Source organism: Theropithecus gelada, chromosome 8 (assembly GCF_003255815.1).
Source record: "Theropithecus gelada isolate Dixy chromosome 8, Tgel_1.0, whole genome shotgun sequence".
Classification (NCBI taxonomy): Eukaryota; Metazoa; Chordata; class Mammalia; order Primates; family Cercopithecidae; genus Theropithecus; species Theropithecus gelada.
In genome coordinates this window covers 144,513,213-144,540,327 of record NC_037676.1, presented here as the reverse complement: position 1 = coordinate 144,540,327, position 27,115 = coordinate 144,513,213, and the positions used below count along the sequence as shown (strand labels likewise).

The following is a 27,115-nucleotide window of genomic DNA, read 5'->3' as shown; positions in this document are numbered from 1 at the left end:
CTCTCAACATACAGCTAGCGTTTCCAGCTTTCTCTGCCTCACTTGGCTCCTGGCTGAAGCAGTCCAGGGCAGGCGAGGGTCACAGGTTCACTGGCATGGGCCTCACTGTGGTGTTGGGGTCGTAAGACAGGTGCAGTCTCATCCCTGTCCCTGCACTTGATCCACTGCTATTCCCCAAGCCATGCGTGCCGCGGTGACGGAGTGGGACCCCTCCCTCGGTGGCTGTGAGGATGGATGGGGAAGTGAGACACAAGCGGGAGGTGCCCTCTATTTGCTGTTGTGGCAACTGCCCGGTGATGGCGAGGGGGAGTGCTGACATCATCAGTCCATTCTCTAGTGAGGATGGCGACTCCCTGGCTCTGACAGTGTGAGCTCCCGTGTCCTTGGGCCAAGTGCCCTGCTGGTCCTGCGTTGCTCTGTTGCCCTTGCTGAGGCACCTCGGCCTTTGGAGCAGTGTCCAGCCTCAGATTGGAGTCGCCATTTCCCGGAGGAGCCCCCTCCAGTGGGACTCACACTCAGCCTTGCTGCCCCATTGCCCCCCACGAGGCCTCCTCGTGCCAGCAGGAGTCTGTCTGAAAGTGCCTTAGGATGCCTCTCATACTTCGGCGAGAGGCAGAAGTTCCAGAGAGTCCCTGATGACTCACTGTCCACTCTGGAGACCCAGGAGGTGGCCATGAGCTGTCCCTCCCCTCGCCCACCCCATGCCACGGCGTTCAGCTGCCCGCCCCGGTGCTGCCCCCTGTGCTGCTCCTCCTCTCATGCCCCTTTCTAACTCCATATACATTTTAGAATCAGCTTGTCAATTATTATTTCTTTTAAAAAAAGCTTTCTGCAATTTTTTGGGATTACCTTGAATCTGTGGGTAAATTAAAGAACTGGTATCTTAACAATATTGTCATCCGGCCCATGGACACAGCCAGGCCGGCCTTTCATAAGAGTATTGTCATCCAGCCCATGGACACGTCCAGGCCGGCCTTTCATAACAATACTATCGTCCAGCCCACAGACACGTCCAGGCCGGCCTTTCATAACAACATTGTCATCCAGCCCATGGACATGGCCAGGCTGGCCTTTCATAACAGTATTGTCGTCCAACCCACGGACACGGTAAGGCCGGCCTTTCAAAACAATATCATCGCCCAACCCACAGGCACGGCCAGGCTGGACTTCCATAACAACGTCGTCATCCAGCCCACGGACGTGGCCAGGCCGGCCTTTCTCTTGTTTGTGTTCTTCTCCTCTTGTTGGCTGCAACTCCATAGAAATATGTGACTTCTGTGTACTTCCTTGTATCCTGTGACCTGCGTAGATTCACTCGCTGATTAGCTTCTGGAGCTGCTTTGTAGATTCCTTGGGATTTTCTTTTCTTTTTTTTTTTTTTTGAGATGGAGTCTCGCTCTGTCGCCCAGGCTGGAGTGCAGTGGTGCGATCTCGGCTCACTGCAAGCTCCTCCTCCTGGGTTCATGCCATTCTCCTGCCTCAGCCTCCCAAGTAACTGGGACTACAGGCGCCGCCACCACGCCCGGCTAATTTTTTTTTTTTTTTTTTTGTATTTTTAGTAGAGACGGGGTTTCACCGTGTTAGCCAGGATGGTCTCGATCTCCTGCCCTCATGATCCACCCACCTCAGCCTCCTGAAGTGCTGGGATTACAGGTGTGAGCCACTGCGCGTAGCCGGGATTTTCTATATAGATGTACACGTCTCTGTGACTGAAGACAGTTTTACTCTTCATTTTCAATCTTTATGCTTCTTAGGTCTTTCCCCCTTATTCCTAGGTAAACTTATAATATGAGGAGTAAAAGTAGTGAAAGCACACATACCTGCCTTGTTCCCCATCTTACGGGGAAGCATTCCATCTTTTGCTGTAAGTATCCTAGATGTTTGTTTTGTTTTTTATTTAACAGACTCTCTGTATCAGGTTGAGGGAGTCCCCTTCTTTTTTCTAGTTAAGGAAACTAGGAACTAAACTCAAGGAAGTTTTAGTCTAGAATGAGTGTTGAATTTTGTCACATGCTTTTTCTGCAGAATTTATTAAGATGTTTTTCTCCTTGTTAAATTTGCTCTGTTGATACGAGAATTACACTCACTGATGTTTGAATATTCAACCAACCTTGTATCCCCTGGGTAAGTGCCTCTTGGTCATGGTGTACTATCTCTTTCATATATAGTTGAATTCATTTTTCTAAAATTGTATTGAAGATTTTTGCTGCTGGGTTTGTGAGTGATATGTGGGCTTCCTTCCTTTAGATGATCTGTTTGGGTTTTGTTATCAGAGTAGTGCGAGCCTCATACAATGTGTGTCTCCTGTCTGTTTTCTAGGGGATTGCGTGATACTGATCTTGAAGCCTGTTGCGCCTGTGTATTTGCAGCAATGTTTTTAAGCACAAATTGAATTCTTGCCATACTTATAGAGCTATTTAGGTTTTCTATTTCTTTTTGAGTCAGTTTTGATATAATTCATGTCTTTTAAGGAATTTTTCTATTTCATCTTAGTTGTCAAATTTATGGGCCTGATAGGATTTTGTATTTCCTTAGCGTTCTTTTAATGCTGGATCTGCAGTCAGGTTCAGTCTTTCGTTCTTGACCTTGGTATTTTGCTAGTGTGGTTTTTCTTCCTCTCGACCTGTCTAGGCAGAGTTGTGTAATGTTTTGAATGCTTCTAAATTTTATTGTTTCTATTATTGGTCTGTTTGCTATTTTATTAATTGTTGATCTTAACCTTTATTATCTCTGTTCTACTTCCTTTGTGTTTAATTTACTGGCTTCTTTAGGTGGACTTTCTAGACATTGATTTTGTTGTTTTCTCTTTTCTAATATAAGAATTTAAAGCAGTAATTTCCTTGTAAGTACTGTTTTAGCTGCATCCCATAGTTTTGTGTGTGTGTTTGTTTAAATGTGTTTTCTGCTTGTTTGAGGTAGGAGGTACTACCTGGTACCATGGCTGTAAGTAGAGGTCTCCTCTGGGCCTTTTACTGGGACGAGCATTGTGGAAGGTGGCCCCTCTGCAGTGCCCTTCCGCCTGGTTGCTCTTCCTTGATTGGCGGCTCTCGTTCCCCACTCCCTTCATCACGTCTTGGGTTTTCTGGCTGGCAACCTCCTGTTCCCACGATGGACTTGGCAGGGGGATCTGATGCCTGGGGGGTTGCCAGGTTGGGTAAGGAGGCCTTGTTCGCTTTGATCCTGCATGGCGCTAACAGTTTGTGAGGGAGGCGCAAATGAGACGAGATCCTGCCTGGAAAGAGAAGAGCCTGACCCACTGCATACAGGAAACGGGCTGCCTTCATTCCAGCACTAATGGCTCCACGAGGATGGTTCAGCGGGGGCGTGAGTGAGAGCCCCTGACACATGGGAGTCTAGAGGAGTGGAGAGGTCAGCTCAGAGCAGAGAACAGTGTGGGCCGTGACCTGCCTGGCCCTCCCAGGGGAGTTACCTGGGCAGGTGTTGGTGCTGGGGCTGTTGCCCACGGCGGCAGCGTGACCAGACAGCTGCTCCTGGGTCAGGAACCAGGGCTTGCTTGTCTGCATCTGGCCTAGGAAAGCGTTAAGGCAGGGTTTTGTCCGGCTCATTCAGGAGCAGCAGAGACCTGTGGGCCAGGAGTGAAGTTAACCCGGGGCGGTGTGGGGAGGTGAAGTTGCAGGTGCAGGAGGGCGGCGTGGGGAGGTGAAGTTGCAGGTGCAGGAGGGCGGCGTGGGGAGGTGAAGTTGCAGGTGCAGGAGGGCGGCGTGGGGAGGTGAAGTTGCAGGTGCAGGAGGGCGGCGTGGGGAGGTGAAGTTGCAGGTGCAGGAGGGCGGCGTGGGGAGGTGAAGTTGCAGGTGCAGGAGGGCGGCGTGGGGAGGTGAAGTTGCAGGTGCAGGAGGGCGGCGTGGGGAGGTGAAGTTGCAGGTGCAGGAGGGCGGCGTGGGGAGGTGAAGTTGCAGGTGCAGGAGGGCGGCGTGGGGAGGTGAAGTTGCAGGTGCAGGAGGGCGGCGTGGGGAGGTGAAGTTGCAGGTGCAGGAGGGCGGCGTGGGGAGGTGAAGTTGCAGGTGCAGGAGGGCGGCGTGGGGAGGTGAAGTTGCAGGTGCAGGAGGGCGGCGTGGGGAGGTGAAGTTGCAGGTGCAGGAGGGCGGCGTGGGGAGGTGAAGTCGGAGGTGCAGGAGGGCGGCGTGGGGAGGTGAAGTCGGAGGTGGAGGAGGGCGGCGTGGGGAGGTGAAGTCGGAGGTGCAGGAGGGCGGCGTGGGGAGGTGAAGTTGCAGGTGCAGGAGGGCGACGTGGGGAGGCCGTCCACGTGGGCCTAGAGCAGTGCTGGAGGGACTTCGGCTTTGACCGGAATGAGATGTGGAACCGTCGGTGAGCTCTGAGGTTTGGACTGGCAAGATCTGAAGTGTCTTTAGCAGGATCGCTCGAGCCTGCTGTGTACAAAATGTGATGGGATGCAGTGGCGAGTGGGCCGGGGACAGGAGGCAGAGTGGCAGCCCAGGGAGAGGGACAGGAGGCTGCGTGGCAACCCAGGGTGGAGAGGACTGGTGGGAGCGGGGGTGAGGGGCACACTGCTTCCGCATCCTTCTCACAGTGTTAAGCCAGTGGGTGGCCGAAGAGGCATGTTTGCGAGCTAGAGGCACTGGAGGCTCTTCAGAGTCTGAGAGGCCAGCTGCAGGAGGCAGCGCTGACCAAGGCCCTGGGGAAGAAAGCTCCTGTCCCTGCGGTTCCCCCCAGTCTGCGGTAACCTTATGGCTCCTTGCCCTCCTTTGCCCACACCCTCTCTAGCCTGCTGGGTGCCTGTTCTGGGGGGCACTCTTACTCCTCTGTGTGCCACAGGCTCTGCCCACCCAGGGTGGATATCAGGAGATGGGCCCTGCTCCTGTAGGCTTGGCCTGGGGCAGTGGTGCCAGGCTTGCTCCCACGTGTCGGCCCCGAGGCCTGCTTGGTCCAGGCCGTAGATGGTGCCTGAGGGGCCTGCAGGGGCCATGTGGGCTGTACTTGAAAGGGTCACTGTGGCTCCCCAGTGTCCACCAGGCCAGGGTCCTCCCTGCACTTACTGTGTGTGCCTGCGGCCAGGCTGGGGTACGGTTGCCTTGGTGCTTCTCTCTCCAGGGATGGGGGTGACGAACCCCTAGTGGGAGATGGGCTGGTCTTCCCAGATGCTTTCGAGGTCATGCTTGGAACTGTAACCTGGGACTGTCTTGGCCTCCTTGTGTCTCACTGGGCCTAGGTGTGAGAACTGTCTCACCCGGGGCCCCTCAGAAGTGTGCAGGGGGTGAGGATCGCTGGCCTCCCTGGGCCATGGCGCGGTTGCCTTGATTCTCCTGCTGGCTTTCCGAGGAGAGCTGACTGCGAGAGGGGCCTTTCTGCAGGGAGGGCTCGTGGCTGGGCCTCCTGTCTGTGGGGTATTTGGGGGTGGTTGCAGCGGGGGAGGAAGGTGGTCCTAACAGTGGCTGATTGGTGGGGCCCGGCTGCCACCCACCCCAGCCAGAGCTTACCTGCGCCATCTCTCTCTGCCTGCCTTTCTGCCTGCCTCCCCTCCCCGCTGGCCTCTTGCTGTGTGTCTGCCCGTCTCCCCTCTCTCTTGCTGGGTGTCTGCCCCTCTCCCCCATCTCTTGCTGGGTATCTGCCCATCTGCCCCGTCTCGTGCTGTGTGTCTGCCTGTCCCTCCCTGTCCTGGCTCTTGGGCCCCCTCCTCTTTCTCTGTGGGAGTCACTGCTGCTCTTGTCTCTGTTCCCTTCTCTCTTTCTCTGAGCCTTTGCTTCTTTCTGTTTGCTACCCTTTCCCTACTCGTTTTCCTCTCTGCTGTTTTCTCTGTCTCTGTGTGTCTCTCGTTCCTCTCTCCACCTGTCCGTCCGTCCGTCTCTGTCTCCCCCACTCTGCCCGTGCATCCCTGCTCGCTGCGCCCTTCTGGGCCCTTGCTCTCTGCTGCCTTCCTCCCCTGCCTTCGCTCCTGGCTCCTTCTCGGCCCCCAGGCAGACAGCACAGCAGGAGACCAACAAGACCATCACAGCCAGCGCCACCACCGTGAAGCAGATGGCCGAGCTGCTGCGCAGCTCCTGCCCGGTATGTTCCTGGGGGCTTGGGCTGGGAGGGAGGAGAGGAACGGACCCTTGTGCCTGTGATGGGAGCGGGGACGTCGCACGAGGCAGGATACAGGGAGGCTGATACGTGTGAATGGGCACAGACTGACCTGGCACCCAGCTTCACGTGGCTCCGTGGCTCAGAACCTGTGTTCAGTCATTCAGGTAGCAGCCGTGTGCTGACCACGTGCCGGGAGCTGGTGTGGCTGCCCGCACTCTTGCTCTCCTTGGCTTATGCAGTAGTGGGGACAAGAGTACCCTGGGTCTTCCTGGCCAGGCCTTACTGGAAGCTGATGGCCCGCCATTGTTTGTTTCACCATCCTCTCCCCCGCCCTGCATCCCCTGCCCCTCTGCCGCATCCGCCACCCAAGACCACGTTCACGCACACCCTCCCTATCCCCTCACCTCCCCTGGTGCCTTACCAGACACATGGGCCTCAGGCCAGACATATGGCTGTGGCAGTGGCCATCACCATACCCACTGCCACAGCCATCACCACTGTCCCGGCTCAGCTGCTCCAGGGCCGCTTCCTCCCTCATCTCCACCCTGTCCCCACTTCTTTTTTTTTTTTTTTTTTTTTGAGACGGAGTCTTGTTCTGTCTCCCAGGCTGGAGTAGTACAGTGGCATGATCTTGGCTCACTGCAACTTCTGCCCCCTAGGTTCAAGTGATTCTCATGCCTCAGCCTCCTGAGTACCTGAAATTACAGGCGCCCGTCACCACGCCCAGCGAAGTTTTGTGTTTTTAGTAGAGGTGGGTTTCACCATGTTGCTCAGGCTGGTCTTGAATTCCTGGCCTCAAGTGATCCGCCCACCTTGGCCTCCCAAAGTGCTGGGATTACAGGCGTGAGCCACCACTCCTGGCCCTGTCCCCACTTCTAACCATCCCGACACCCTCCGCTCCACCACACCAGGTCAGTGCCCAGGCGCTGAAGATTGGAGGGTACTTGTCACAAAAGATTAAATGCTGCCGAACCCTAAGATTTTACGGGGCAGGAGTGAGCAAGCTGAAGCCCGCTGACCCGCACCTGCTTCATGCATACGGTGTGAGCCACTGGCCATACCTGCTTCATGCACGTGGTATGAGCCACTGGCCTCACCTACTTCATGCTGCACCTGCTTCATGCGTTCGGTGTGAGCTGCTGGCCATGCCTGCTTCATGCTGCACCCACTTCATGCGTATGGTGTGAGCCGCTGGCTGCACCCGCTTCATGCTGCACCTGCTTCATGTGTACAGTGTGAGCCGCTGGCCGTACCTGCTTCATGCGTACCGTGTGAGCCGCTGGCTGTACCTGCTTCATGTGCACAGTGTGAGCCACTGGCTGCACCTGCTTCATGCATACGGTGTGAGCTTCTGGCTGTACCTGCTTCATGTGCACAGTGTGAGTGAGACGCCAACCTGCCCCTGCCGTAGGTGCTGCCCATAGCTGCTCTCACTGCCTTAGGAGGGCTGGGGTTGCAGGTTCAACCTGCTGCAGAGCCAGCAGCATGGATTAGCAGTCCTGCAGGGGAAACACATGCCGCCTTCCCTGTGGAAAATACACGTGACGTGGACAGTGCTGCGTTGGGTGTGGTCAACAGTGAGAAGGAGCGGAGAGTTAGGCAGGCCACAATGTGGTGGGGCTCAAAGACCGCATGCCCCCATGCAAGAAAACACACAGTGTGTGGTTCTGTTTGTGTGAAACATCCAGAAAATGCAATCTCTGGAGACCAAAAGTGGACGAGCGGTTGTCGGGGTTGGGAGCAGGAGTTGGTTTTGGGGTGCCTGCAGGCAGGCGCGGGGCCCTTTCTGGCGTGATGGGGAAGTTCTAAAACTGGGTTGTGGGGATGGCTGTACAACTAAGAGTTACTGAACTCGACACTTAAAAGCGGGTGAATTTTATCAGATCTCAATTATACAGTAATAAAACTTGTACTTAAAAAAGTAGAGCTAGTTCAAAAGTTAGTTACACTAAAAAAGCGTGTGACAGAGGCAGCAGCCCCCTGTCCAGTGATGGGGTGGCCGGAGTCTCCCTAAAGGCAGATGACAGGAGCGCTGGGAGCTTTGAGCTGAGCGGCCTGGAGTGTCTCTGTGCACGGGCCACTCCTCATAGCCATGGCTGCCCTGCGGGGACCACTCTGTGGGGACTGGGTGCTGCCCTGGCCTGTGCCCTCGGGTGGTGATGTCAGCAGCATCATGGCCAGCACTGACGCCTGTGTCTGACCTCTTTCTCTGTAGCTTTGTTCTTCATTCTCTGACTCAGGTGTGCCTGAGTCACTTACTCATTTACTCATTCATCCGAGAATACACGCTGGGCCCTCTTATGGGAGGTGCTGAGAAAGGCCCCACATGGTGGAGGGTTGCGATTCTGAGAGGTGTTTCTGTGGGGTGAGAGCAGGCTCGGGTGGTCCGCGCAGGTCGTTTCCTCGTGAAGTGAATGGCTCCTTCACACGGCTTGGTGGGCGCAGTCGGTGCCTACCACATCTTTGACTTTATGGGCCATGGACGCTTTGATGAGATGTAATACCTTCGATCGTGGGAAGAGGTCAAGGCTGTGATCGGCTGCTCCCAGTGCCCCTTGGTCATCAGAGGTTTACCCCAGACCAGCCTGCCTGAGCCTTAGCTCTCTCCAATCTTCTGATAGCCATGGGGTGGGTGCTGGAAGAAAGCTGTGGGTTCCTTGGTGCTCCTGCTGGTGGGCGGCGCCCACGGTGAGCCAGAGCAATGGGGCTGACCCCAGGGCTGCTTGTCCAGCCCCACCCTGGCTCAGTGTTTCTCCAGCTCCAGCTCTGGAGCAGGTGCCTGGTGGGCGCTGAGGTGTGGTGGCAAACGGCCCAGCAGGAAGGAACTGGGGTTGGTGGACCCTGTAGGCCACGGGGAGCCCAGGTACAGGTGAGATGCTGGGGAGGGGGATGGTTCTGGCAGTGACCCCGCCACCTATGTGACCACAGACAAGCCACTCGGGACTCAGGGCCGCCGTGTCCTATGCTGTGGAAGAGGAAGGAGTCACAGACAAGCGACTCGGGACTCAGGGCCACGGTGTCCTGTGCTGTGGAAGGGGAGTTACAGACAAGCCACTAGGGACTCAGGGCCACAATCTCCTGCGCTGTGGAAGAGGAAGGAGTCACAGACAAGCCACTCGAGACTCAGGGCCGCGGTGTCCTGCGCTGTGGAAGAGGAAGGAGTCACAGACAAGCCACTTGGGACTCAGGGCTGCGGTGTCCTGCGCTGTGGAAGAGGAAGGAGTCACAGACAAGTGACTCGGGACTCAGGGCCGCGGTGTCCTGCGCTGTGGAAGGGGAGTCACAGACAAGCCACTCGGGACTCAGGGCCGTGGTGTCCTGTGCTGTGGTGGAAGAGGAAGGAGTCACAGACAAGCCGCCCCGGGCTCAGGGCCACGGTGTCCTGTGCTGTGGAAGAGGAAGGAGAGTCACAGACAAACCACTTGGGACTCAGGGCCACAGTCCCCTGCGCTGTGGAAGGGGAGTCACAGTGCTTCTCGCGGAGGTGGTGCGGGGCCAGGTTTCTGTGCCTTGAGTAGCTCCTGGCTCCGGCACGTGGTGTTGACCCCTGAGCTGGATTTTGTGGTGATGGTGTCCCTGGGGACCCTGGGTGTGCCTGTGGAGACAGCGGTGACACCAGGGGGATGTAGTTGATGGCGAGCCCCATTCTGAGTGTGGGAAGGTGGGACATCAGTGCGGGAGGAGGTGAGGGTGGTGGGGCCGCTGGGGCAGGGCCAAACCTCCCATGTCGTGCCAGCTGTGCCCTCTTTCTGCAGCACGAGCGTCCTCAGCTGGACCGGCTGAACACCCAGCTCTCGGATGCCATTCAGCGCTACGGAGTGCTGCAGAAGGTGAGGTGCAGGGGGCGGCGGGGCCTGCAGGCCAGGCAGGCTGGGCCTTGGTTCCCAGAGCACCCTCATGGCTGTCTTGTCCCTGTGGGCCTGGTACAAACCCATCCCCAAAGGCAGAGAAGGGGGTCATCCTTGCACACAGTTTCTAGGCAGCCAGGATCCAGACTGTGCCTCAGGGCTTGTGTCCTAGAGGACATTTACCCTCAAGAGCTGACCCACAGCAGCTCTGGGGAAGCAGGAAGAACAGGTCTCACCCGACTCTGACAGGTGAGGAAACGGGGGCCCAGAGAGCTCCCATGCGTGAACAGAGGCCATCCAGCGTCTCGCTGGCAGAGCTCAGCCCCGGCCCCGGCAGCCTCTTCTGGGAGTGGCAGGCATATTTTGCTGCACCATCGTCTAGAACCCTGCGCTCAGCTGACCATTTCTTCTCTCTTCCCCACCTTTTTTGCTCTTCCTGTGTTTCTTCTCTTGTCCTTTTTCCAACAGAAAATTGCAGAAAAGTCCAGAGCGCTGCTTCCCATGGCACAGAGGGGCAGTAAACAGGTGGGTGCCAAGTAGTGACCGTGGGTCAGTGACTGTTAGGGGACAACCCAGAATCCACTGCCATCTGTGCTCCATGGAAGGGCGGGGAGGGCCAAGGGCAGGGGTCTCCTCTGAGGGGTGCCGTGAGGCACAGCCTTGAAAACATGAGCATTTTGACCTTTGGGCCCTGGCACAGTGCCTGACAAGGGCTCAGCTCCCAAAGAATGACTGTGGATGGTCCCATGTGCTGGGCAGGACTCACTGGTCAGACCAGCCCTCTTGCTGAGAGCCGCTGTAAAACCTGCGTTAAAACACACGCACACGTGGTTGGGTGCAGTGGCTCACGCCTGTAATCCCAGTACTTTGGGAGGCTGAGGTGGGCAGATTATCTGAGGTTAGGAGTTCAAGACCAGCCTGGCCAACATGGAGAAACCCCATCTCTGCTAAAAATACAAAAATTAGCCAGGCATGGTGGCGAGCACCTGTAATCCCAGCTACATGGGAGGTCGAGGCAGGAGAATTGCTTGAACCCAGGAGGCAGGGCCGAGGTTCCAGTGAGCGGAGATCACGCCACTGCACTCCAGCCTGGGTGACAGAGTGAGATTCTGTCTCAAAAACAAAAACAGAAAAACCACAGGCACATGCACACAGAAAAATGCACACATAGATGCACACAGACACGTAGACACACAGATAAACACAGATTCACAGAGATAAACAGAGACACAGACATGCAGAGACAGAGAAATACAGACACACAGACACACAAATACATGCAGAGACACATGCAGATAAACACAGACGTGCAGAGATGCAGATAAACACAGAGACGCAGATAAACACAGACATGCAGACACATGCAGGTAAACACGCAGAGACCAATAAACACAGACACGCAGACACATGCAGATAAACACCTAGAGACACAGATAAACATAGACGCGCAGACACATAGATAAACACGGACATGCAGACACACATGCAGATAAACAGAGACACAGATAAACAGACACACATGCAGATAAGCATAGACATGCAGAGACAGATAAACATAGACATGCAGACACAGATAAACACGGACACACAGACATGCAGACACATATGCAGATAAACACAGACATGCAGAGACACAGATAAACACAGACACGCAGAGACACAGATAAACACAGACACACAGACGCGAAGAGACACAGATAAACAGACAAACTGAGACAAACATAGACACGCAGTCAGATAAACACGCAGACACGAAGAGACAGATAAACAGACACGCACAGACAGAGATAAACGCGCAGACACGAAGAGACACAGATACACAGACACGAAGAGACACAGATAAACACAGACATGCAGAGACAGATAAACATAGACCCACAGACACACAGATAAACGCAGACATGCAGACACAGAGACACAGATAAACAAACACAGATGTGCAGAGACACATGCAGATAGACACAGACATGCAGACACACACAGAGACACAAACACGGACATGCAGACACACACAGAGACACGCAGATAGACACAGACATGCAGACACACAGATAGACATGCAGACACACAGAGACACACAGATAGACACAGACATGCAGAGACACATGGATCCAACATGGGGGAAGTGTCAGAGCAGCCGGGAACCAGGCCCAGGGAGGCACGTGTTCCCAGATCACTCAGGCTCATCATCACTTCCTTCTCACCCCCAGGACATTTGGCAGCTTGTGTCTCAGCTTATCGAGACTGAACAGCCATGGTGGCTTATAGCTTTAGTGGTCTTACTGGGCTGGAGAGTCACAAATTAGAGCCCGGGACCCTTAGGAATAAAACCCTGGAGGGGATTGCAGCCCTCAGGTTTTCCCCGGGAGGCAGGCTTTTGCTGATCCACACTCGCTGGTGTGTGCGTGACGTGAGAGTCTAAGACGCCAAGCAACAAGTACTTCACAGGAAAAGCTGAACAGAAGTCGGAGTGCCCTCAGAGTACTAAGAAGACAAAAGTTGGATTTTAAGGCCCACCCAGGAGGAGGGACTCTTGTAAACACAAGTTCCGCTTGAGACAATGAGAGATGACGGTAAACCAGAAGCAGACCAGCCCTGACCAAGCAAACCTAAAGCATAGCCAGGAATCATGTCTATGTGGTCTCTCCAAAGACAGAGGACAATTCCATCATCTAGAATCTCTGCAATTTTTCATACAGTGTTTGGGATTTAAGCCAAAGTCATTAGGCATCACAGGGACCAGGATCCAATGACTAAAGCCAAGGAAAAACAGGAAGTAGAAACTGACCAACAGGTGATGCAGATAATCAAATGGTTGGTCGGACACTCAGCTTAAAATACCTACAGGTTGAGCATCCCTAAGTTAAAACTCCAAAATTGGAAACTTTTTGAGTGCCAACATGATGCACAAAGGAAATGCTCTTTGGAACATTTAGGTTTTTGGATATTTGATGAGGAATGTTCATCCAATAAGTACAATGCAGATATTCCAAAATCTGAAAAAAAAAAAATCAAAAATCTGAAAACAAGTTCAAAATCTGAAACACTTCTGGTCCCAAGCGTTCCGGATGAGTGACACTCAATCCGTTTTATTAACATGTGAAAGGAAATAGGAAATGGTATAGACTTTTACCAGAGAACTTACATTTTATTTTAAAAAGGGAGTTCTAGTATTGAACAATACCATAACTAAAATTAAGAATTTAGTGGGTTAGCTAACTCTCCACATAGACAAAGCAGAAAAAAGGATTAGTGAATTAGAAGGCAGGGCATAAGAAAACTTATCTGGGATGTTGAATATTTATTAAAAAATTAAATCCATAATTTAAAAATATCCTGCAAAGAAAACTCTAGACCTCAATAGCTGTATGGGTGAATTCGGTCCCATATTTGAGCAGTAGCTAGCAGCAGTTTACACACACACAGAGAATACGGTGGGGAGGAACACACCTTGTCTGCCTCACGAGGCCCCAGTAGCTTGATTCCAGATTCTTACGAGGATCCCAGGAAGGAAAATAGCATGCTAGTCTCTCTTACGAACATAGAGACAAAAATCCTAAATATTAGTAACTTCAATCAATCAACGTGTAAAAGGATGATACATCATTATAAAGTGAGGTTGATTGTAGGGATGCAGGGCTGATTTGCATTCAGAGTCTGGGTATGATTCACCACGGATACAGAAGAAGTGAGGAAATCTGTACAGGTTATTTCAACAGATAGGAAAAGCACTTGATAAAATTCAACACTCAAGGAGGCTAAAAAAAATCCTGGCAAACTAGGAATAGATAAGAATGCCTTTAATCTGCCAAAAGGTATCTTCAAAAACCCTACAGTTAACGTTATACTTACTGAGGAGATGTTAAAATCTTTTCTCCTAAGATAGAGGATAAAACGAGGGCATCTAGTACTATTGTTTCTGTTCCCCACTGTGCCAGAAGTCGTATCCAACGCAGTATGGCATGAAAAAAAAGTAGGATTGAGAAGGAACTGTTTCATAGACAGCACGATTATGTCCATGGAAAATCCGAACGCGTCTGCAGCGTGCTGTTAGAATTCATCGGTGAATGCGGCAGGACAGGTCGGTAGACGAGAAGACATTGTGTGTGCTGGCAAAAGACAGTTTGGAGAGGAAATTTAAAAACTGGTATCATAATTTATTACAATAAATTTCTTCAAAAAATTCTACGAAGAGCGGTTAAGGCCTCTACATTAAAAACTATGCCACATTACTGAGAGAAATGACAGATGACCTGAACCATGCAGGGGATACTGTGTTTACCGAGATGTCAGCTCTCACCTAGTGGATCTGTAGGCTCAATATAATCCCAGTAAAGTTCCAGCAGGTTTTCAGTGTGTGTGTGTGTGTGTGTGTGTGTGTGTGTGTGAACTGTCAAGCTGATTCCAAAATGTATATGGAAATAGGAAAGACCCAAAATAGTGAAGACAATTTTGAAGAACAACGGAAGAGATTTATACTATCAGGTATTGGAACACACTATAAAGCACAGAAATAAAAACAGTGTGGTGTTTGTGCGAGGCTAGACACACCAGCCTGTGGACACATCAGCCCGTGGGACAGAGTGAAGACTGGACACGGACCACAGATACGTGGCGGCTGGGTTTGCGGCCGAGGCGGACTGCCCTGCCACGGGAGGTGGGTGATTCGTTCAGGGCTTGACACGGATCACTCGGATGTTTGAACTGGAAAAAAGGACCCTTCACAAACAACTCACCCTGTGCAGAAAGCACTTCCAGCCAGACCACAGACCCACGTGTGAAAGATAAGGCAGTAGCACATCCAGAAGGCACCATGGGAGGCTCCGTTGATGCCTTCATGGTGGGCAAGTATTTCTTACACAGACGCACAAGTGCCACCCACAAAGGAGAAGGTCGATACACTTTGTTAAAATTATACCCCAGTAAGAGAGTGCAGCCCACAGCACAGGGGAGGGTGTGTGCACAACACGTGTGAAAAGGACTTACATCCTTAATATATAAAGATATCTTACAGATCAATAAGGAAAGGGCAGACAGCTCTATCGAAAAGCAATTAAAGGGCAGCAGCCTTCCACTGGCACCTCAGAAGAGGATTCCAGGTGGCTCATAAGCCTGTGAACGTGTACTTGGCAACATGAGTTATCAGGAAAATGGCAGAGAAACCCGTGGTGGTGTATCACCACACACCACACCCACACAAATAACTAGAGCAAACACGAGTGAGAACCCCTGGAAAAGCCGGGTGTGGGCCTGCGTGCAGGTCGTTGCACTCTCATCCCTTACCGGTGGGGTGTGCCTCTGCATCACCACTTTGAACACTGCTGGAAAATATCTGTCAAGTCCAGCATTTTCTTACCTAGGGTCTTGCAGTTCTGCCCAACAGACATGCATATCTGCGGGCCCTTCATATCCATGAGTTTCACATCCGTGGATTCCACCAATCACAGACTGAAAATATTTTTTAAAGAATGGCAGCTCTTCTGAACATGTACAGCCTCTTCTCTTCTTGTCGTTTCCGAAACAATACAGTAGAGCAACTATGCTATTTACTACACAGCATTTACATCATATTAAATATTATAGGCAACCTAGAGGTGATTTAAATACATGGGAGGATGTACGTAGGTTGTATGAAAATACCAAGTCATTTTATATCAGGGACTTGCGCACCCACAGATTCTGGTGTCTGTGGGAGTCCTCGGCCACTCCGTGGAGACAGGACAACGGTGTGTGTTGACAGAAGTCATGTGGGAGAATGCTCATAGCAGCACCCCATACAGTGGTGCAACCTGGAACCCCGCCCAGTCTTCACCAGCACAGGGAAGCGGCACCTGCTGAATTCATGCCACCGGGGACTGCAGAGCAACCAAAAGAGTGAACTGTGGCCACCACGCCCACTGGTGATGCCTTGGACATAATGCTGAGTCCAAGAAGCCTGAGACCCAAGGGGATAGATTGTGGGATACCATTTCTGTAGTGCTCAGAACCACCCCCCAGTGGACAGTGTTAGAAGTCGGAGCTGGGTTCTCCTCTGTTGGGGGCGTGGGATGACAGGTGCTGGAGGGAGGCCTCGGGGGTCCTGGCCAGTGTCCTGTGTCTTGGCTGGGACGTGTTTCCTTTGTAAGCAGTCATAGAGCTATACTCTTTGCACCTGGCATTGAAACATAGACGTATTGCCTTTCGGAAGAATTTTCTTTTAAAAAGGTGGGGAGTGGCCAGTAGTGCTTATGAGAAATCACGGAAGGTTAGATTATTTCTAGGAATTTGCAAACTATAAATGATGAGATGATATGCAACCCTGTTCAGCAAAAGGCCTGTTGCCAAGTTGATGCTGGGCTGACGTGGGGGGACTTGGGGGCTGCTGCTCACAGGCTGGGCAGCCCTGGCAGGGGCGAGGGGCACTGGCTGCCTTCCCTGTCCCCTGCCTGTCTACCCTGGTTGTGCGGTGGGCAGCTCAGCCTGTCTGGAGTTGGAGATCCTGGCTGTGGTCAGTAGTTTCCAGCTGGGTCGAGGGTCAGCCTCAAACCCAGCTTGGGCTCAACCAGTGAGCAGCACCCCAGTCCCTGGGGCAGTGTCGGGAACGGCCCCAGTGGCAGATGACGCTCTGTCTCTGTGCAGTCACCGGCCACCTCAGCCTAAATTTCCACCAGGACTTTGTGTGTCCCCAGCCAGGCTGCAGAAGTGAAGATGCACTTCACTCTCACTGGCTGGCTGGAAATTCCCTAGACACGCCTCCCTGTCTGGGGTAAAGGGCTGGGGGTCACCCCTTGTCTCTGGGTCCAGTTCCCTCTGATTTAATGTGGGACTCGGGGAAGCATTGCCACAGCCATGTCCGTCCTGACATTCTGGGCTTTGCCTCCAGAGACTCCACCAGCTACATGTTAAAAAAAGAAAAGCGTAGGGACTTTATAAACATCGATAAATTTGACGTTATAAACATAGAGTCTGTTGCTGCTTGGAGGAAACAGTGAACTACCGGGGGTTCCTGAGAAGACACTGCTGCTCCCGGTGTGGGCGCCTGTCGCCCTGGACCCTGCCCGCCCTTGGTTCGGAGTGCATGAGAAAGTGGTCTACTTCCCAGAGCCTCCGAGAGCCCTAGGCGCCGGCCTCAGGTCCCTGCTCTCTGAATGCCAGCAGAGCAGAGTCTCTTCCCACGGGAAACCGCGTTAGCCCTGTCTCCAGCACTCACGTTAGAGCGTGTCTTCCCTGCTTGTCGGAACAGGGACCCAGGCCCTGAGCCCTGTGGGGAGGAGAAAGCCTCCTTTGTGTGTCTGCCTCTTGAGCTGGAAAACTATCACAGGGCCGTCCCCTCTGCGCTGGCCCCAGCACCTTGCCAGCAAATCCCTAATCCCAGCCTCGGAGCTCAAGACCCAAATTGGGCCTTTGTGCGGAGAATAAAGGAGCGCTTTGTGAGCCTTTCAGGAGGAGGCCGCAGAGGCACCCGGGCATCTAAGCCATCTCTTCCTCCCCTGGCTTTTGTCCTGCACTGCTGGGGAGAGCAGCACCAGGCCCCCGATCCTCCCGCTGCAGAGGTGAGGGAGACCGAGCACCTGTGGGGTCTCCTCTGGCCTGCACCCCAGCCCTGCCACCTTCCTGGGTGTCCACACGGCTCATACCCCAGCCCTGCCACCTTCCTGGGCGCCCACACGGCTCTCACCCCAACCCTGCCGCCTTCCTGGGCGTCACATGGCTCGCACCCCAGCCCTACCACATTCCTGGGCATCCATGAGGCTCACACCGTAGCCCTGCCGCCTTCCTGGGCGTCCACGGGGCTCGCATCCCAGCCTGGCTGCCTTCCTGGGTGTCCACATGGAGCCCCGTTTGTACCCCCCTCCCACCCCTGCACCCTCCCCATGCTTCCGAGCTTCCCCCTTCTCCACATGCGGGAGGTGGCAGCAATCCCAAGGCACAGATCCGAGGCAGGTCTCCATGGGTGCCCAGCACCCTCTGCCCGCAGCTCCTGGGGAGCTGTCATTGAAACCCCCAAGTCCAGGGAACGTCGCACAGAACGTCCCGTGGTGCCTTCTCCACCCAGGCGTCTCACTGGCCCGCATTAGCTGGCCTAGAGGATTTCATTGTAGGAGGGACCACATTTCCTCCGGCCCCCTCGCCTGTGGCTGTTTGCTGTCAGGGCCGAGGGCATGTCCCTGCATCTCCATCCCCGGACACAGCAGCTGGGCTGCCCCAGGGACCTCTTACCTCAACAGTTTACTATGTTTACCTGGGGCCTTTGACTTTACCCAGGCCATGGGATCCTAGTCAGTGGGGCTGTTGTAGAGCCTGTCACTGTTGGCAAGCGGGAGGCTGTGCTCAACCCTCATGCCGCTCTCCGGGGGCGTGTATGGCCGTGTTCCCCTTGGGGGAGCATCTCTGCCCTGTAGCTTATAGCACTTGGGAAAAGCACAGCTCAACCTGGTTTCCCACCTGAGTCAGAGTACGGCATCTTGCGGCATCTCTGCTGTACGCTGCGGCCTCACGTGCTTCACCTGGAGCTCTCTGGGCGACACTAGCACGTGGTGAGGTCAACTCCATTCCCTGGAAGTGAAGCTGGAGGCTCAGGGAAGCTGAGGACCCTCCCCAGGCCCCCAGGAAGTGAGGGGTAGTGTTCCTGAGCCCTCGCGCCTCAGGAGAGCCTCGTGCTTGGGGGCTCCTGGTGGAGTGAGGTGCGTGCCTGCTGTGCTCTGCAGACGTGAGGGGTCAGACCGTGTGGGTGGAGCTTGAGGGGCGTAGACCACGGGGCTGTGAGTGCCACTGTTGCCATTCTACAGATGAGGACAGTGAGGCCCAGAGAAGTGCGCGGCACGCCTGGGGCCTCACAGCCGGCACCAGTGCTGGGGCTGGAACCTAAGCCCAGGCTCTTTATGCAAGCACCCCGGAAGCCTAGGGGCTGGAGCCTTAGGAAGGAGGCGTTGGGGTTGCTGGGCTTGGCGCGAGGCCAGCGCCTCCCTGGGCTCCCACCGCCAGGCGCTGCTCACTTCCTCCCGCCCACTCCAGGAAGGGGAGGTGATAATTACCACCTTGGACGAGTTGCGCTTGTCAACAGATTTTTTAGATCTTTTATTTTATATTCATCTATCCACGTATTTATTTATTTAAAGGCCTGTGCTAGCTTTTACCCGTGTCAGGGTGGTGTGTGGGATGAAGCTGGCTTGCGAAGGAGAACCTGCCTAGGGCAGCCTCATCGTCCCACCTGCAGGATGTGGACAAGCTGCCCCTTTAGACGAGGGTGGCCATGCCCACCCTGGAGGGGCCTGAGGAAATGGGAGAAAGGAAGTAGCACCTGACCTCATGCCGCATCCCTCCAGAGGTGGCCGGTGCTGTGGCTGTTGTTCCTATTGTCGTCAGTCGTGTCAGGCAGAACTGTGGGGACTAGTGAGGAGCCCCGCCGTCCCGTCCTGGATGCAGTCGCACCAGCATAGCCCTCCTAGCCTCACGCCCACCTGGGGTGGCTTCTGCCAGAAACGCAATGAAGTGCTTGTTTGTGGATCCACTGGTTCGGTGCCCAGGCGGGGTCCATCTCTCTGTACTTGGTTGTCACCTGTGCATCTGCTCCAGCCCCAGTCCTGACGGTTCTCGGGCGTCAGGAGGTGGGGACGCTTCACTGGGACCTGGACATAAATGTGACCCAGCCTGGGCGGTTTTTGGGAGCAGCACCTGCTGGGAAGCCAGGCAGGGCCAGTGACTGCTCCAGAGGAGGTGAGCACCCCCTCTCCTCTGCGAGAAACCTCCCCAGGAGTGCCCACGGCACTTCCTCTGGCTGGGGGTCTCCGCACGTGCCCACCCTGAGCTGCACGGCGTGGTGAGGTGGCTTTCAGTTTGGGAAAGGGCAGAAGATGAGCAAGTCTCAGCCTCTGCAGCTTCCTTGCAGGGCGACTGAGGTTATAGTCCCTGAGCACGGGGAGCCGACAGAGCTGGTCCCGTGAGCTAGGCTGCCCTGCAGCCCATGTCCCCAGGTGCCCACACACGCGGGAGGGGCACGGCAAGAGCTCTGGACGTGAGTGGGATGGGTTGGGGTGGCAGCTGTACCCCTGCTGCCCTCCATGCCTAGCGCTGCCAGAGGATCCTTCACCATGCCTTGCCTACTGGCCTGCATGGCCAGCTGCTCTTGGTGGACGGTGCTGTCCCTAGGCACGGTGGAGGCCAGCAGGGTCCAGTGGGGAGAGATGAAGCAGAGAGGCTGCCTGCACCCCACAGGTCTAGCCTGGATTCCCATTCCCAGTCAGTTCCACACATTGTACCCAGATCTCATGCCTAGGATGACACCTAGGCAGGGCCCTGTGCCCTCAGAGGCTAGGAACTGGCAAAGCTGTCCACACTGCCTGAGGGCCCTGATGAGCATAGGTGCAGTCTGGCTGGGACCCCATACTTAGCGGGGGCCTTTCCCAGACCTGGGAGGGGACCTTGATTGTGTCCCCCACAGAGGGCTGGGGAGACATGGGTGGGGACAGGCAAGGGAGGGGGCCTGTGACTGAGTCCCAGGCTCTGGTGTGAGCTGGGTGGCCCCATCCTGAGAGTCCTGTCCCTGCAGGGGCTCCGATCCAGGCCCAGCCACTATGCCTCCTGCCTCACCGCCACAGAAGGCCCAGAAGCATCAGGACAGGCATAGTCCCCGCCTCTGTCAGATCCTCCTCTCCAAACACGTGGTGACGCCCACTGGGCGAAGACCAGCGGCCGGGCAAGTCAGCTGGGAGAGCGCCTGCCTGGGCAGGGAGGGTGGTCCCGGAATTTGTGCCGGGGAGTGTGTGTGGGCACAGCATGTGTGAAGCTGAGGGGAGCTGGATCTGGGGGCGAGACCAAGGCTGCCATGGGTCTGCTCCTGAGGGCTTCAGGAGGCAGCAGCCTGGCCAGGTTTGCTGAATTGCCCCTTCACTGCAGAGTGGCTTAGGTGGCTGTGAACTCCCTGAGTCTCCCGGATGGTAAGTGGGAGGGTCATTATGGTGCCTCAGGAGCATGAGGAGCAAGTAAAGGTAGCGTGGCCCTGTTCGTTGTCGGCCGTCCCCACCGCTGTTGCCTTGTCCTTGCGCTCCGAACCTTGATGTGTGTCTGAGAGCAGGCGCTGCTGCAGAGCCCCATGGGCTTGCCCTGATTGAGCACGGCGCCAGCTCCCCGCCTCGCTCTGCCTCGGTGTACTCGGCTGTTGTGAAGGCCCCGCCTCCTCCCTGCAGGGTTTCCAGGAAGATCGGGGGCGTGGCTGAGTGGAGCAGGTGTTTGTGGTGAGGCTGGGCCTGACCAGGCCGCCGCCTCGGTTTTCTGCTCTGCTCATTCTTGGTGCCTTTTCCCATCTCCGTTTTTCCCTCTCACACACACAATGTCACATGGTCACACATTCCACAATCACACAGGCACTCACAGTCACACACACACCTTCCTAAGGTGAAGGCAGCCCCGCTGGCATGGGCAGGGCAGGTGGGGGGCACTGCGGCCTCCTGACGGGAGGGGAAGGAAGGGCTGCGGGGTGGGATTGCCACTATTGTCGCGTTTTCAGTTCAGTATGATCGTGTGCACCAGGAGGTGGCGGCTGCAGCATGGACCCTTCCTGCCTCCCGCCCACCCTCCCCTCTGCCAGGTGCTCCCAGGCCCCTACACCTCCACTTGGGACCTGGCGCAGGGGACTGATGACACCAGGGACTGACGTCTGCAGTCTTTCCCAGGTGACCGGTGCCAGGGAGGCCCAGATTGATACCCAGTGACAGGCTGGCTCATGGCCGTAGAAGGCCCCCACCTCAGACCTAGATCGTGCCCTCAGAGAGCACCATTTTGTTGAATTTCAAAATGAGGCAAATAAATGAACAAGGAATGAAAACAAATTCCAAAAACCTCTCAGGCTTGCTCCCCAAGACTGTCACGGCAGGGCAGGTTCCTGTGGGTTCCTCCGGGTGCATCTGTGCCCTACCTGCAGTCCCACCTCATCTCTGAGCCCCACGCTGCAGCCTCTGTCCCTGGCTCGGGAACTGGCTCCTTGATGGGGCCTGTGTTGGGCTCACAGCCCCCAAAATGAAGAGGTAGAATTTGTGTTTATGTGCATAGGGGCACTTTTCTGGGGGTCTACAAAGGGGCCTGTGACCCCCAAAAGCTGGGAACACGAGGTAGACTGTGTTCTCTCTGGGGTCAGGGCCACGTTTTGCTCTCGTGTCCTCTATCTGGCCAAGGACAGGGTAGCCCTGGCTTGGCATGGGGGTCATAGGGCTCATGAGCTCTCCTTGCAGACAGGCCTGGGATGATCAGAGTGGGGGGCATGTGCCAAAAGGTGGGAACCAGTGTCCACTCGCCTGTGACCCTGGCCCACTGCTCACAGTAGCCCCAGCTCCTCTCTTGCCCCCACAGTGTGCACGGTGCTGCCCAGAGCTCTGGGGGCCCGCAAATCCCAGAGGCGTGGGAGGCCAGGGCCTAGCATCTGTGATTCATCTCCTCTTGAGACAGAGCTGAGTGGCCTGCTTGGAGCCATGGGGAGACTTGGCCTTGGGGCGTGGTGATAATGGGGGGTGTCAGTGCTAACAAGGTCTGGGCCTGGGGCGTGCTGGTAATGGGGTGGGGAGGTCAGTACTGACAAGATCTGGGCCTGGGGCGTGGTAGTAACGGGAGGGGTCAGTGCTAACAAGGTCTGTCTGTCATCAGCAGAGTCCCCAGGCCCCGTTTGCCGAGCTGGCTGATGATGAGAAGATCTTTAATGGGAGTGACAACATGTGGCAGGGCCAGGAGCCAGCGTTCCTCCCGGACATCACCGAGGAGGACCTGGAGGCCATCCGACTGCGAGAGGAGGCCATCCTGCAGATGGAGGTGAGGCTGGCTTGGGCAAGCGTGCTCACTCTCCACGCTCCACATGTGGAGGCCAGGGACCAGGGGAGCCCAGGTGCCAGCCCTGCTGCACCATTGCTTACCCTCGGCCTGGTGGCCCTGGAACTAGGCCTCCATGGCCTTGCCCATTCTAACCACCTCTCTCTGGCCATCTGGTCCAATAAGGGAGAGATGGGAGTCTGGGAACCCCATCCCCATTCCCTCCTTCCTGGGTTTCCCTAATAGGGCACAGCCCTCTGGCCAGGAGCTGGGGTATATGCTGGGGTAGCCTCTCAATCACCATGGTCATTTCCTTTGCTGTGTGGTTAGACTTCCAGGAGGCTGTTTAGCGCTAATGAAAATGATTTGGTGCTTAATGCAGTTCCCAGTAACTTTTTTTTGAAAGGTTGAATAGATTGCTCAGAACTGAACCTGCAATTTGGTGGTACTACCAGCAGGTGGTGGGGTGTGCTGTCGGGGTGCAACTGTAGGGTGTGGACATTGGATGCTGCTTATTCTTCATTTCTTTAAAGTTTACACATGTATAATACCTGCTGCCAAATGTATCACTAGCCCATGGTTAATCTCCTTGAGACAGTTGCTAAAACAGAGTATCCCAAGAGGCACCTGAGTCTGGGTCTGCATGTGTGCACGTGTGTGTGTGCACGTGTGTTCATGCATGTGAGTGTGTGCGTGAGTGCATGCATGTGTGTGATGCACGTGAGTGCATGTGTGTGTGCATGCATGTGTGTGTGCATGCATGTGTGAATGTGTTTGTGTGCATGTATGAGTACATGCATGTGTGAGTGTGTACATGTGTGTGAGAATGCATGCATGTATGAGTGCATGTATGTATGAGTGCATGCATGTGTGAATGCATGTGTGCATGCATGTATTGTGCATGCGTGTGTGCGTGCATGCATGCATGTGTGTGTGTGTGCACGTGCATGTGTGAGTGAGCCTCTTCTCCCTTGATGCCTGAGTGTACGTAGAACACATCAGTCAGGCAGCTTGGTGGGGACACACTCTGTTGGGATCCGAGCCTCTGTGTGTGACCTTGAACATCCTTCCCTTCTTCTGGCCTCCTCATCTGCAGAAGGTGCTAGGGCCTGCCCACTCTGAAGCTCCCAGGGGCTGGGTTTCTGGAGCAAATGTCTGCCTAAGAGCTGACTCTTCTAGAAAAGTGGAGGCCTGGCAGTAAGTCAGCTAAGTCACTGGGTTAGGACCTGTGGCTAGTTCTGCTCTCCCAGGAAGTAGGCCATCCACTCTCAAGGGAAAGGAATACCCCACAGTGCTGGGGCTCAGTCCCCTTCTCCCTTTGCCCCTTCTGTAGCCCCCCCACCTCCCTGCCTCTGCTGTGGCAACCCCCTACTTTGGCCTGATGGAGGAGCGCCCATTTCTCAAGACCTGTGTTTGGGGCCCCCGCCACCTCTGTGAGTGTCCTCCCCTTCACCCTTTCCTGTCCTCGGGCTCCCCAGAGAGGAAGGCGCCAGCTCTGGGCCTGTGGCTGCTTTGGGGGCTTCTCTCTGGGGCTGAACGAGCCCTTTGCTGCTGCTGAGACGCTCCAGAGAACCACCGGAAGCACAGAGATGGTTTCCATCCCTCTCTGCTGGTGCAGCGAGGCCCACTGCTCCCAGAGAAGCAGAGAAACGGGCGCTCAGGAGCTCTTCCAGAAGCACTACCCCGGAGGCTTCACATCCAGAGAGGCAGATGGTCCTGCTTCCCCTTTGCACTGGAATCAGATCCTCCTGGGAAGGTCCAGTCTCAGCCCTCCCTGTGGGGCATAGAGTGGCGTGAGGAGAGAGGAGGCGCTGCTTGTTGATTAAGTCTGAGGAGTGGAGGCCGTTCACAGAAGCTCATTCTGCCGGAGAGCCCAAACCCCCACATAGGACTGCGGGCGTGAGGAGGCCATTAGAGGGCAGCATCCCGAGAGAGGCGTGGCTCCTGCACAGTGGAACTGGCCCACCTCCAGCCTCCTGGCGCTTGCTCCACAGCATCTATGGAACGGGTCTCGGGGTTCCCGTGTGGCGCCTTTACCCAAGGGGCTGGCTTCTCCCTGTCCTGGCCTGGGAGTCCTGCTCCCAGGGCCTGGTGAGGGCTCGTGCTGGTGCAGCCACCCCAGGATGGGGTTCAGAGGAGTGGAGGCTGGGGCTGGCTGCCCCTCCTGTGATCCTCTGTGTGAGGGCCTGTCCATCCAGCAGTCCTGGCCCCAGGTTCCCTCTGGCGCTCTGTGTGGTGAGTGTGGGCCGAGCAGCGGCCTTTCCTGGGGCAAGGGCGCCCCACGTGGAGGCCACTGCAGTCGTCCAGCTCAGAGATGGAGAGGCCTGGGTCAGGGCGGGAGAAAAGCTGGTGCTCTGGGCTGAACTGAATTCACTCAAGAGCCTGGGCTTGTGTCTAGATCAGAGGACCCAGGTGGCCCGGGCTTTGCCTGTGGCCCTCGGGGCCCCTCACAGCTCAGCACTGTGTGGAGGGCGGGTAGCAGGGGGGACTAGGAGCGGTGCGGAGTGGGAAGGCCCCATGGCCAGCCTGGCCCTCCCAGCCTCAGTTTTTTTGTCTGCAGCATGGGGGTGACACAGCGGATGTGGATCCTTGTGCCAGCAAACAGCAGGCGCAGGACAGAGGGTGACGGGGTGGGAGTCGTTCTCGGAAGGCATCCGCACATCTCACTGCATCACTCCCCCCCTTTGGTCTCTGAAAACGGGAAAAACAAAACGCAAATTGTCGTTAGCCTTTAGGAAGCCCTCCCCCGGGTCTGCAGCAGGTCCCGGTGACAGGAGCTCCAGCGTGATGCGTGAGAGGCTGTGACGCAGCGGAGGTCCCACGTGCCAGGCCCTGCAGGCCCGATTGCTTTGGGGCCATCTTTGCAGCCTGCACAGGGCTCGGGGGGTGGGTGGCAGCGTTTTGTGGAACCGTGTTACGCACCTTGGCTGGCTGCAGCCCTTTCCTGCGGAAGCTGGCACCCTCGTCCCCTCAACTCTCCTGCCACATTCACTGGGGGCTTTGGGATTTGCAAGATATTATAGGTTCAGAAGTCCCCTAGGGCAGACTTGGGGTCTGAGAGAGAGCCCCCTTCGCGGCCAGCCCTCAATGACTAGGTGGCTAGTGGGGTTGTGAACATGTGGGGCAGCTGAGGCCCAGGGAGGGGAAGCAGTGTCACAGCGGTGGGCCAGTGTTGCGCCATTCCTGGTGCCCACCCTCCGCCTTGCTCCTGGTTTCCTTGAGTGTCCACGGCTCCTGTCAGGCAGGGTGCGGATCGGGGTCGTGTTGGGGGCTCCTGTCCACTGGGACAGATGGCCCCGCCCAGCATCCGTTTCCTTTGTCCTCCTCCCAGCATCGTCCTTGGGACAAAACAAAGGGCCAGGCTGGGGATATGCTGTCCGGGCTTTAGGCCTGTGTCCACTCACTGGCTGGGTGACCTTGAACTCCTATTGGCCTTGGTCGTTTCGTCTGTGAAGTGGGCAGGTGGAAGGACGCTCTCTGTCCTCAGGGACTTGCCAGCTGGGACAGCCCGTGTGGCCGTAGGCAGAGTGTAGCCAGCTGGGATGGCATAGGCAGAGTGTAGCAGGCCCTGTGGGGCATCTGCAGGCCCTGTGGAGGTGAGAGCCCGTCAGAGGACCCACGGGGTGCTGTGTGGCTGGCTTGAGAGGCCCAACAGTGACTGGGCAGGAGACAGTGGAGAGTGGGCCAGCCTCAGTTCTGGGCAGAGACCTTGGCACTGTGGCCCCCCCAGGCCTGGTGCCATCGGATTCTGAGTTAGGGTGTCCTGCCCCGTCCTGGGGAGCCTGTCGGGACCGCCGGGACCCACCCTGAGGACCCCTGCTGGCTTCCATGTGCCCCTGAGCACCCTGCCCCGATCTGAGCATTGCCACTTCCATGGCGTGCCCTCCTCAGGGAGACCCTCCGCACTGCCCTCGACTGCCCTAGCTCCCTGTCCGCCTCCCACGGGGAGTCTCTGGCTGGTCCCTGCCCCCACAGACGGTGAGCGGCCCTTGCCTGCCTGGGGTCAGCCCCGTACCCAGAGCCTGGAGTAGTGGGCTCCACAGCAACTTGCCAGTACTTGTGGAACCAACGTGTCAAACTGGTCAGTGCCTGCAACCACAGTGACTGCCCTTCCCCCATAGTGACCACCTCCCTCCTCCATGACAGTGACCGTGTCCCTCCCCCGTGACAGTGACCACCTCCCTCCCCTATGACAGTGACCACATCCCTCCCCCATGACAGTGACCATCCCTCCCCCATGAGTCACCACCCCTCCTCCACGACAGTGACCACCCCCTCCCCCACGACAATGACCACCTCCCTCCCCCATGACAATGACCACCTCCCTCCCCCATGACCACCCCCTACCCCATGACAGTGACTACATCCCTCCCCCATGACAGTGACCACCCCTCCCCCACGACAGTCACCACCCCTCCCCCATGACAGTCACCACTCCTCCCCTACGACAG

The 27,115-nt window shown here is 55.9% G+C and overlaps 1 protein-coding gene across 1 annotated transcript in view; it reads left to right on the top strand.

Annotated features, from left to right (window-relative positions):
* Nucleotides 1–27,115, top strand: part of TSNARE1 (t-SNARE domain containing 1) — a 136,465-nt gene that overhangs the window by 44,680 nt on the left and 64,670 nt on the right. The window contains exons 8-12 of the mRNA XM_025394345.1: nucleotides 5,934–6,024; nucleotides 6,954–6,982; nucleotides 9,779–9,872; nucleotides 10,359–10,415; nucleotides 22,509–22,667. Coding sequence (XP_025250130.1) covers nucleotides 5,934–6,024; nucleotides 6,954–6,982; nucleotides 9,779–9,872; nucleotides 10,359–10,415; nucleotides 22,509–22,667 — 430 coding nt within the window. The remainder of the gene's footprint in view (nucleotides 1–5,933; nucleotides 6,025–6,953; nucleotides 6,983–9,778; nucleotides 9,873–10,358; nucleotides 10,416–22,508; nucleotides 22,668–27,115) is intronic.